We start from the raw sequence: 12,570 nt of genomic DNA, 5'->3' as shown, positions 1-12,570 counted from the left end.
GGAAAAATATTGAGACATGAATATTGGTCTATATCACCCTAATGTAATTAAAGCAGTAACGTTTTATCTTGTAATGTAAAGGATATTATTGTCCAAACTGTGGTAAATAAGGGGTCCAAAACACTGCTCAAAGTAGGATTTTATAAAGATGAGTGTGTTACCTCAAAAACAATGAGAAATCACTACTGATGTGCTGCCTTGTTATGTAGCATGTGTTGCTAATGTTACACCACTTTTGTTAAACAATTAAAAAAGACTGGTAAAATAACTTGTCAGCTTTTTTGTTTGACGTTGATTGTGCTTGGAACCAGTTTGATAAATTATACTTGTATTATACTTAAATGTATGTAAGCAATGAAAAGTACCCTGACCTAAATTATCTTTTATCCCGTTTTTCCATTTAGGGAGATGATTTGAAGCAGGTGAATTGGTTTGTTTTATGGTCAAATAACTTTAAAATAGTCTAAATGATCTGAATGAAAAAAAATTGTGATAAAATCATGATCGTAATTTTACAAAGTAATTGTATTGTAGTTTCCAATTATGTCATACTGTTTTTAATTGCTATTCACGTACAACCTATAGCAATTTGCATACGCCTGGGGGTACCATAGTACACTTTGGGAACCTATGGTATAGGTCATTAATATTAAAGAAAAATTGCATGTCTAAGTTTAACATGTTAAACTTAGGGTATGTTGTAACACCATGGCCGTGAAGCACCTGAACACAATCAAGAAATGCAGTGGAAAACATTTTATTACCTTGTTGTTTATATCTACCTTAGATAAAGGGACCATCTTTGGGAGGATAAGGAACCAAACGAGACCTAATGGCTTTCCCGTTCTTCATTTGTTTTGTACAAATTTAGCTAAAATGGTTAATGCCTACGCACAATTGGCAGGAAAATCCAATTTTCTTCAGAACACATTCCCATCTTCTTTGTCCTCTGACTAAACCCCTTCTCAAGATGCACTGATTTTAGGCTTTCGCAAAGACAATAAACAAAAAAATGATAATATGAAAATATTCATAGCGTCTTAAGAATTCAGTCTCAAAATAAGCAGCAGTGAAGAACAAGAGGTTGCTTCCATTTTTGCTGTTTTGCTCAGTGAAAAGACAAGTAGGCCTTGTTGTCACAGTGAGTAATCATGCCAGCCTTCCTGTATGTGCCCCCGGTACATGTAGAGGTTACGTCACTAAGCTCCACGAATCTATTACCAGTGAGAGAGAGCGCGAGAGAGAGAAAGGAACAGCTTCTGAGACAGAAGTGAGTGCTGGGTTAGGAGAACAGCTGCCCAAGTACAAGGTTGGAATTCATAATTCAGGCCGTCAACGTACGTTAATGTCAGAGACAATGCTAATGCTAGCTCAGCAAGGCCAATATTGAGCAAGTTAAATGAAAGTCGAAGAGCAATTACAAGTGCATCACCTGAGTCAGTGCTTGCCTGAATCATCGTTGAAAGTGACGAGAATTCAAGCTGATGAACAGCAGAATGGCAAGTTAATCCTCCCGACACAAGATGAGAGAGAATATTGTAATATGACAAGGATGATGGAAACATTTGTGTGAAACTTGATATCACTGCGTGGGCATCAGCCAATAGTGGCAGCTGCAAGAGCAATAGAGATAGCAAGATTGTGACTTAAAAGGAGGTTTGCATATCTTATTTAACTGTCTGCTTATCTGCAGAATAGAGCAGCTGACTGCAGGCTAATGCCACAGGAAGTCCAATAACTCGGCTTTTCAGCATGAGTTCGACAACATAAATATGCTCTTCCCCACAAACACCTCAATCTCGTTTTTCTGCAACACTTCAACAACCCAGATGGCTGGTGTGTAATCTGCAGATATCAACGCTGATATCATGTGTGTTCTTCTGGCTGCATTTGCTACACTATTTGCTCCAGAAATGCATTCAACCGCAAAAGATTATTCTTCGCCTGACGGCAAAAAAATGGAGATCTGCCGAGCCATGAATCACAGCTGAATTACAACTCGAGCTGAAATCTCTGAGATGGGCTTCAATGTGGAATGTGCTACGCAGACACACCCACACAGACACACACCCCAAACATTTACATCCATCACTGCTGCCAATATGCTCCATCACAGAAAACCATCAGGACCTCGTTAAAACAACTCAACCTCTATAATCATCGCCTGCAGTGAATAGAATCAGCATCTCCTCTGTGATTACAATTAGAGCTTCATGGAAAATGTGTGTGAGTATCTGTAAATAACATATCCTTTGGGTACAGCAAGAACAATCGTGTTGGTACAACCTTGATCTGGTTCAGGTAAGAAGGTTTTACCTGGGCGATATGGAAAAAAAAAAAATCATATCACAATTTTTTTCTTTGTAAAATCACAATCATGATTTTATCACTTTTCAAACATTTTTAAAAATGTATTAAGCAATTTTTAAAACTGGTTCCAAGTACAATTAACATAAAACAAAAAGGCTAATGAGTTATTTTAGCCACAGTTTTTTTTTTTTACTTTGCTTAACAAAAGTGATGTAGCATTAGCAACACTTGCTACCAAAACAAGGCAGCATATCAGTCTAGTGATTTCGAATAGTTTTTGAGATAACATGTTAATAAAGTCCTACTTTAGGCAGTCTTTTGAACCCCTCATTTCCCATAGTTTGGACAATCTTATCCTTTACAAGATAAAATATTACTGCTTTGGTTACATTAGGTCTGGGTGATATGGAGCATTATTCATATCTAAATATTTTTCCTCAAAATGGTGATATTCACTCAATTTATTTGAATTTTTTTCAACATAGTTTTACAAGAAAAACAACAAGAAGAAAGTCATCAACATCCCCCGCCAGACTGGTGTCCTAAATCTAAGGACTTAGATGTACAAAATATTATCACATCAGAATATAAAATGACTAACTTGGTTAAACGGTTTCTAAGAAAAGCTGTCCCCTTTGAACATACCTCAGGCAGAGCCAAAAGAGCAATAATTCTGATAAAAAAATAATTGCGCATTTCTCATTTTCAAACTCCATCAAGGTATTGATAACCTGAAGCCACACACCGAATGTGGTTATTAGAGATGCACCAAAATGAAAATTTGAGGCCGATGCCGAATAAAATATAAACGCTTGACCGAATACCGAATGCGGTTGTTAGGTTTTTTACTCTTTTTTTTTTAAATAGTGCATAAATAGCCTAGAATACATTTTTAGACATGTCTTTTAAAGAAAGTAAATGTTAATTGAATATTATGACATTTTTTAAATATTACAGTAGCCTTTGCCCTTCAAATAAAAAAAAACATGCATTCCAAAAAAAATCTAAAGTACATTAAAGGGGATGTATGATGAAAAAAATCACTTTATAATGGTTTTGCTACAGTGACATACATCCCTTTAGCCTCATTCAGAGGGCCAAAGTTGAAAAAGTTGTTTCCTCCCTCCCTTGTTATTCTACATTTTGTAAAAATTCAGCTTTAAACGGGCGAGTTGCATTTTGCCCACATTGGAAGGTGACGTCACCTAACACGGCTCCTAGAATGTGAGCTCCTCCCTCTCCAACTATCTAACAGCTAAAACAACACTGCGGTTTAATATAGAATATATATTATACTTTATTGCCATATGTGTAAATGCAAACTGCACTACTGGACACTCAAACTGTACTACTTTTTCTGCTGCCGATCGTGTTGGAAGTCACTGCTTGGAGCCACGGACATATTGTTTACACACATCAGCTGTTTAGCACTTTATTTTTGTTTAGTACGGTCTGGAATGATGTCACCAGGATAATTTAAATTAGGTTAATTTAAAATAAGTAGATCAAAACTTTACCAATGAACCTGATCAGATTCAGTTATCCAATGATCCCTGAGGGGAAATTGGGTGACATTGATGCTGCTCTCATACTGTACATCTTATATGACATGAATAAAAAAAAGGAGCAGTCAGACTAATCCATGTCACTACAACTTATATCTACCTTTTAATTGGATCTTACTCATAATTTTAAATTACATTTTTATTTATTTTTTTGACATATATTTTTGTTTAATTATAGTTTTCTTTTTTATTGGTATTTATTTAGTTTCCTCACAGTAGAACTTATATCTCCCTTTTAATAGTTACTTACTTTATTTTTTACATAAAATTTTGTTTAATTATGGGTTTTTTATTGTTAGTATTTTTGTTTCCTCACAGGAGTTTAAAACTAATATTTTCTGAAAAAATGTATTCATATTTCTAAAAAAAACATCATTTTAAAAAATTGATGTGGGAAACAAAATTTGGAAAATAAAAAATAAAACGCATATGCATTTGAATTTATAAAATATTTTAAAAAATTGTAAATCGAATCGAAATCGCAATGTCTGTCAGAAAAATTGCAATTAGGTTTTTTGTCAAAATCGTGCAGCCCTAGTGTGCAGGTAGCGCTCATGAAATTTCTTGATTTCCTGGAGTCGATTGTAACATTCACAATTACAACTTATAGATAAAACTATTTGCCGTAAGGAATGAAAAAATGTTTGGAAAAAAAAAAGTCAAACAAAGATGTGCTCAATTTTTTGGATAAAATCAGTTTAAGGCAAGGCAAGGCAAGGTGAATTTATTTGTATACTGCATTTCATACACAAGGCAACTCAATGTGCGTTACATGATAAAACATTCAACAACTTAAAATCAATAAGAACATTTAAAATCATCAGTAAAATCAATTAAAATCATCAACAAACACATTATATCAACAACATGACCATAAATCTCCCTCTCAATCATACGCAGTAGAGAAAAAAGTGCCTTTAACTTTGATTTAAAAATGTTCACATTGGATGCTGACTTCAGCTCTGCTGGCAGTTTGTTCCACTTCTTTGCAGCATAACAACTAAGTGCAGCATCACCATGTTTACTGTGAGCTCTGGGCTCCACTATCTGACCTGTGTCCATAGATCTGAGAAACCTGCTGGGTTCATACCTGACTATCATGTCACTGATGTATTCTGGACCAAACCCATTCACAGATTTCAGTCTATTCTGAGGCTGACTGGGAGCCAGTGTAAAGACTTTAAAACTGGAGTAATGTGCTCTGACCTCTTTGTTCTGGTTAAGACCCGAGCTGCAGCGTTCTGAACCATCTGTAGCTGTTTGATGCTCTTTTGGGGGATTCCTGTTAGAAGATCATTACAATAGTCCAGTCTGCTGGAGATAAAACCATGGACCAGTTTCTCCTGATCTTTCTTTTTTTTTTTTTGATCTTTCTGAGTCATTAAACCTTTCACTCTGGAGATGTTCTTTAGGTGGTAGAAGGCTGTTTTTGTGATAGATTTGATCTGACTGCGAAAGTCAGATCTGAGTCAATCAGAACACCAAGGTTTTTGACTTTTGACTTACTTTTTCTAAGCAGTCACACAACACCTCAATGGGACCATAGTCATCTGGGTTCAGTGATAGATATAGTTGTGTCATCTGCGTAGCTCTGATAATGAACCTTACAGTTCTGTAAAAATTGTCCTAAAGGAAGCATATAGAAGCTAAACAGAAGGGGTCCAAGAACAGAGCATTAAGGAACCCCACAAGACAATGGTAATCTGTCAAATTCAAAGTTTCCAATCCTTACAAAATAGCTTCGCTCCTCCAAGTAGGACTTAAACCATTGCATTACTTTTCTATTTAGCCCAACCCATGTTTGCAATCTGTGCAACAAAATTGTATGATCTACAGTGTCAAATGCAGCACGTAGATCCAATAGAATGAGAACAGATACTTTTTCAGAATCAGTGTTCAACCTTATGTCATTGATCACTTTGATAAGAGCAGTTTCTGTGCTGTGATGAGAGCAAAAACCTGACTGAACTTTATCAAATATTTTGTTGAATATTAAGAACTGACTCAGTTGGTTGAAGACCACCTTCTCAATGACCTTGGCTATGAATGGAAGGTTGCTGATTGATCTATAGTTAGTCAGCATAGAGGCATCAGTGTTCTCTTTTTAACAGAGGTTTCACAGCAGCTACTTTCAGGGATTTTGGTACAGTGCCTGATTGGAATGAGCAGTTAATTATCTGACACAAATCAGTGACAATTGACTTTACAACAGTTTTGAAGAAGTATGAGGGTATTGTGTCAAAGCAACACGTTGATGAATTCAGCTGCTGAAGAGTTTCCTCTATTGTTTTTGGGTTCACTGTAATAAACTCTAACATTGTAGTTGACTCATCCCTCAGTGGTTGAAGCTGTTCAAGCTTTTTGTTATTTTGCTGGTTTGTTCTGATGTTTGACCTTATTGATTGTATTTTTTCATTGAAATATAAAGCAAATTCATTGCATTTTCCAGTTGGGGTTGTGAGCTTTTTGAGAGTTGTTGACATTTTTGGCAATAATTTCAGAAAAGTATTGCTGCCTTGCTTTGAACAAGCCATCATTGAATTTTCGCAAACTTATTTTGTATAGTTCAACATGAATTTGGAGTTTTGTTTATCTCCATTTACGCTCAGCTCTTCTACAGTCAGATTTCAAATTTTGCATTATCTTAGTCCTCCTCCAAGGTGTTTTCTGTGTGTTTGGTGTTCTCTTAGTTTTGAATGGAGCGACCACATCTATGAGATTACAGACTTTTGTATTAAACTCATCCAAAAGATTATCAACTGTCTCAGCACTCAAGGTTGGTGTCATTGCTATGTCATTGCTTTAAAACACACAATCAAATAAACAAGAGGCCAGAATTCTCACCTGTAGTTGACAGGCCATCGAACCATCCACATGCGGTGATAGGAGAGCGAGGTGACAGAGAAGCAGGTGACCAGTGTGAGCGTATAAAAGGTTGAAACAAACACCTTGCATAGACCCTCATTCCACTCGTAGTTGGAGTGTTGGCGCCGTAATGTAATGACACAGTACATGGTGATGGGGATGGCCATGTTGAGGATGTGCGTGCCTGCCAGGGTGCAGATGAGGAACTCCAGTGGCTTCCACTTCTTCTGCTTGGCACTGACGCTGAGGATGCTCCAAGTGTTGGCGAGGATGGACACACCCGAGCAGACCAGCCACGCCAGCGTGTTGGCATTGATGACATCATCCTTCATGGTGGTCACCTCATCCACCATGTTGCAGCGGGACAAGGCCAGACCTGGAGGGCCACGAGGAACTGATGGCGAGAGCGGGTTCACGCAAGGAGAAAGAGGAGGTGATGATGGGCAGGAGGTAATGTAGGGCGCCGAGCGAGCCTGGCATCCTATCTATCTGGGTGGGTGTGAGCTCTCCATTGGTCGGGTACAGAGGGAAGACGACGTCGGCAATGAAGCGACACGGACAGATGTTTGCAGGGAATGGAGGCGAAGATGACTAGCTGTGATACAGTCCTGAGGAAGAAGAGGAACAGCACAGTGGTCAGACTCAGGAGGGACAACATTATAAAAAAAGCAATCAGTATATTTGGAATTAAAGATTCACAGAATTGAGTTTATGAGGTGGAAAACATCTGTCAGGCTCAGAGAAAAACAAACATCTCCCTCCAGCAGCATTTACACATGATTCTTTCAACGATCATTTGGACAATTGTACTCTTACATAACATGGGCTAAGCATACACTCAAAACAAGTCAAAAACACGCAAAATAACAGAAAAATACCTAAAAGAACAACAAAAGTACACAAAATTACTTTAAAATGACCTAAGACAACTATACACAATACAAAAAAGCCAAGAAAATCTTAAAAACATGAACCCCAAAATGACAAAAAAATGCACATTACTCTGAAAACAAATAAAATCGAAACAAAAGCAAATAAAATCGAAACAAAAACAAAAAAAATGACCACATAAACACAAAAAGAGAGAAAATACTTTTTTAGACTGACAACATAAATACACAAAATGACTCTAAATGGCACAAAACAACAACACAAATGCACACCATTACTCTGAAAACACACAAAATAGAAACAAAAATAAGAAAAACAACAAAAACAAAACATGCTTGGAAAGTTTTTAGATTGACAACTTAAAATACACAAAATAATTCCAAAAACACACAAAACAACAACCCTTTGTTCTTTCTTGTATTAATGCTCATTTGATTATTAGTGATTATTCTAAACACTGCTGCACAGACAACACATTCAGCGCATGAATTCAAAATAACAATAAAATACACATAAATACATAAACAAACATGATCAACATGATCAGGTAAAAAGAGCAGTGTCCTCATTAATGAGCTTCACTGACAGTGACATGTACCAGTGTTTGTATCCGTTATGTTTACACAGAGGAACTCTACCTTCTTGCTGGGTTCAGTAAAACATATATTTAGAGTGCAGTACACGAGACATATCAGACAGAATATCGTCTGCATGTCTGAGGGTTGTTTGTTCAAACAGCTCTTGGGGAGTTAAGTGTGACGCAATACCAGTCATTTTTTCTGTAGTTTTTGTCAGATTTATTACTTGAGTTTTTGATTCAACAGTTAGGTTGAACCAGCTGCTAATGCCGTAGACAAGCATCATGTTCCTACAACCGCCAGAAACTCTGAGAAAAAGCATGCACTGGTTGATGAACTTCAGTTGAAAATTTCAAAACACACTGGTTCTGCTGGGAACTGGCGCAATCATTTCAATACACTGTAAATAAAATTGGTGAGGTGTCACAGCTGTGAGAGGATCCAGTGCTGCTTAATGCAGTATTAGAAAGAACAGAGGAACGTTTCACCTGCTGGGGCCTGTTTGACAGAAACCAGTAATAGCACTTAATGAAGAAAGTGGCATCAGACAAACAGTATATGACTGACTTCAAAAGTTAAACTTACCTTTTAATAAACTTAATCTATGGAACATCTTAAAGCTACTTGACCCGATAACTAACATTGTGTAAACTGTAGCTGTATCCATCCACTAGTACTGTTGCCAGTTTGCCTCTAAATGCTCTGCCAAAGTGACATTTCTGTTGTTTTCACAAATTGAAAGTTGCACTAAAACAATGGCAGATGTTGATATTGTGGATTCCGCAGAAACACCTGAATACAGTCGAAATTAAATGTCTCGCAGAGTGACATGGTAGAAAACACAAGAAATCACGGTACTATACTATAATTCGACACTATATCGCAAAAATTCATCTAAATTAGTTTTTTAGTTAGAGTTTGCAAACAACCAAACAAATCAACAATGGCAAAAACACAACCTGCTTCGGGGAGGAAACAATTTCAAATTTCTATTGTAACTTTATCAGACCGTTATGCTTTTTCCTGCAGAGGGAGTTTATCCTAATTGATCAATCAATCAACCTATCCTTTCTGCTTGCTTTAGTGCAGGACAAAGACAGGCTGTGAAGCATTCACCTCTGGTTTTTATCAGATAAAATCATAGTGAAGGCCTCATAAATCAATTAATCTAACATAATTTATTCCAAAAACGAAGAAAAAAAACTCTTGATTGTTACTTGAAAGTTTGTTTTCATCTGCAATGTAAATGCATTGCAGTGTGGGATGTGGACCCATGGAGAACGGTGCATAGAACTGTTTATACTTGAACCTTTTTCCTTTCTTTTTAAAGCAAATGGTGAACGATTGATTGATCTATGAGACCTACACTATATGATAGGGCTGTAGTGAACCAAGGAAATGGTTGGTCGACCAAGACTATGGCACACGTAGCGATTAGTTGACCAAAAAAATAAATTAATTCATTTAAAAAAACTAAGAATAAAAAAAAAAAAAAAAACGTGGAATGAATGAGCAGGTGCAGAGGAGGACGAGGAGGAAGAAAAAGAGACAACTATTTTGTTTTGGCTTTTTGTGGTGCTGATTTGCTTTTAAACACAGACCATTTATAAACCTTTTCGCGTGACGTCAGCACTTGACTTAGCAACGCGTGACGCCATTTTAAGCGTGGTAATTATTTGCCTGACAACCGCTGTTTACCACTGATTTTGCAGTCTGGCTAATTTTTATCATATAATGCCCAAATGCTGCATAGTATTTGCTGTCATAACCACGCATGGCTGAAGGAAAAGATAGACTTTTACAGAATACCGACAGAAAAAGGCCAGAAACGAAAATTATGGATCCAAGCCCTGAGGCGAACAAACATAGATGGAACTACATGGAGCCCAAAATCAAAGTGGTCGTATGTTTGCAGTAGACATTTTGTTAATGGTAGGTTGTGTATTTTTGGGATCTAATTTCTTCCTGACTGATTTTATAAATTAGCCTACAATTAAATTGTAATTTATTCAGTAATGACTGAAATGTTTATGGCTAATATGTCTAACTTGAAGATAAGCAACGTGAAATTAACAATAAATATGCAATGCATTGACTTGTATATGAACTGTAAGTATATTAAATTAACAAATGTGCTTCATTTACCCATTTATGTTTTAATTTAGGATGTATTATTATGATTATATTATTAGTTGCGCTAGCCTAGCATAGCCACATCGTAACGAGCCAATTATCATGATGACACAGGCCTATATAAACACAAAAACACATACATGAACCTACCTTAAAGAAAATATATGCATCCAAGCTTTTATAAGTCCTCATCTTCTCCATTGTGTAAACGCCAGGGTTGTTAATGAGCTACTCATAAATAGAAGGCCATTGGAGATCTGGCCATGTTGTCGGGTCAGTTAGACATGATTCCAAACCAACCAGATGTAACTTCCCTTCATATCAGTGCTTGGCCTTTGGCTCTAATCTGCTGAAATATTCGTACAACATTGAGTAAAACCTTTGTGTTGTCCGCGATAAATAGTGTAAATAGCGGTTGTCAGGCAAATGTAAACCCCTCTTAAAATGGCAAAGGTCGTTGCTAAGGGAAATGTCGCGGATGATGATGTCACCGCAAAAAGGTGTACGATAGGAACCTTATTCAAGCTTTGACCGGAACCCGACAAAGCAAAAGTGAAACCTTCAGGTCCCACAGACATTAGGTATTTATATCAGAGCCCGACCTGAAACCAACAATTAAAACCTATTTTTTCCTCATACAAATGACAATTACATTTGTTTTAGTGGTAAACCTTCTTTTATTGATAAACTGTTGATGTCAACATCAGATCAGCGCACAGGGAAACAAACGCACGTCAAACACAGGTGTGCAGTGTGCCCCGCAGCGCCAGAGACAGCAGTGGATCTATTTAAATAATCCTCATATCAAATATAAGGATAATCCATGTTCTTGTGTAGAAAAAGAATTGATTTAACAGTGAATGCTTGTTTCAAGCCTGCTCTGAGCGCACTGACAGCTGAAGCATAACACTTTTTTGTTTTTTTGAGCGCAGCACGCACTCACACAGAGCTGTTGCTCGACATAAAATCATGTTAAGGCATTAAATACATTATATTGATTTTTTTTTTTTTTTACGGCATTGAAACTGATATTATTGCTGGTCGACCAATGAAAATCTTGGTCGACCACAACGACATCGACCAATTAGTCGACTAAACGACCAAAGTTGGCAACCCGTACTATATGATTGTGTATCTAATATAATGATGGGGGTAGCAGCTTTAAGTCTTGTTTCAGAGTATTTGCCTACAAACTCAAATTGTATTAATATTCTTTTCAATCCTCTGTGATTTACCGCTTCGATCCAGGGATTCTGGGGTGGCTGAGGCTCTTGGAATAGTAACACCAAATATTACAGCTGTGTCTCTAAGACATTAGTTGTCCTTTTTTTTTTTTTTTTGGATACATCTCAAACAAACACAGACAAGACTTCTAAACCAAGGCTGAGAGCAAACACTGTGGTCTGTGAGTTAAACCATCTCTCCACCTTCCTCTACCTTCCTCCTACATCCAAAAACAAGTATAAAAACCAGGGTTGGGGTCAATTATAATTAAATTGTGTGATTAATCATTAATTAAAATTATGACATAATCGTAATTGAAAAACATATCACTGTTGTAATTATAACTGAATTGTAATTGAGTTCAGATAATTTACTTTGTATTTATAATGGAAATTCTATAAAAACTGTCAATTACAATTTAATCAAACGCAAAACAGGGGAACCATGTTATAGTTCTATAGCTTACACAAATGTAGTTAACAATTATTCAAATAAGTTTCAATTTTTCCACTACCTGTCAGTTCTCTTGAGGAACCTTTTTGCAATTTTTAAAATAATTGAAATCAAGGGAAATACTGACAGAAAACAGGGCTCAGACAGCCACACCAAAAATATGAATTCCAATATTTTCATTGGTTAGGAAGCCTAACAAGGTAACCAAGAGATAAATATAGATAATAATGATAGTGTATTATAAAGCTAATTTAAGACAAAAGTCAAAACTGACTCGTTATCATAACAGATGCTAACAAAAAGCTAACATAAGAGGAAGGTTAACTTTTACTAGGTTAGGAATTTGAAATTTAGTAATTGAGAATGTATTTAGGGCCCGAGCAAAACGGTGCATAAGACCCTATTGAAATGCACCTCGTTTTTATTCTCACAACAAAGTGATTGCATTTTTAAGGGCCTGAACACGTTAAAAAACTCTAAAAAAATTTTTAACGCATTTACACGCAATTTCCACCATAAATATGCAAGCAATGAGATGTAAATGTCAATTT

General features: G+C 36.5%; 1 protein-coding gene across 2 annotated transcripts in view; it reads right to left on the bottom strand.

The window, feature by feature from the left end:
• gpr153 (G protein-coupled receptor 153) overlaps nt 1-12,570 on the bottom strand; it is an 85,736-nt gene that overhangs the window by 43,404 nt on the left and 29,762 nt on the right. For both annotated transcript variants that reach the window (XM_028453668.1, XM_028453669.1), the window contains exon 2: nt 6,720-7,348. In XM_028453668.1, coding sequence (XP_028309469.1) covers nt 6,720-7,093 — 374 coding nt within the window. In that variant the 5' untranslated portion in view covers nt 7,094-7,348. The remainder of the gene's footprint in view (nt 1-6,719; nt 7,349-12,570) is intronic.

Source organism: Gouania willdenowi, chromosome 7 (assembly GCF_900634775.1).
Source record: "Gouania willdenowi chromosome 7, fGouWil2.1, whole genome shotgun sequence".
Classification (NCBI taxonomy): domain Eukaryota; kingdom Metazoa; phylum Chordata; class Actinopteri; order Blenniiformes; family Gobiesocidae; genus Gouania; species Gouania willdenowi.
The sequence above is the reverse complement of the archived record's forward strand: the minus strand, read 5'-3'. Positions and strand labels throughout refer to the sequence as shown.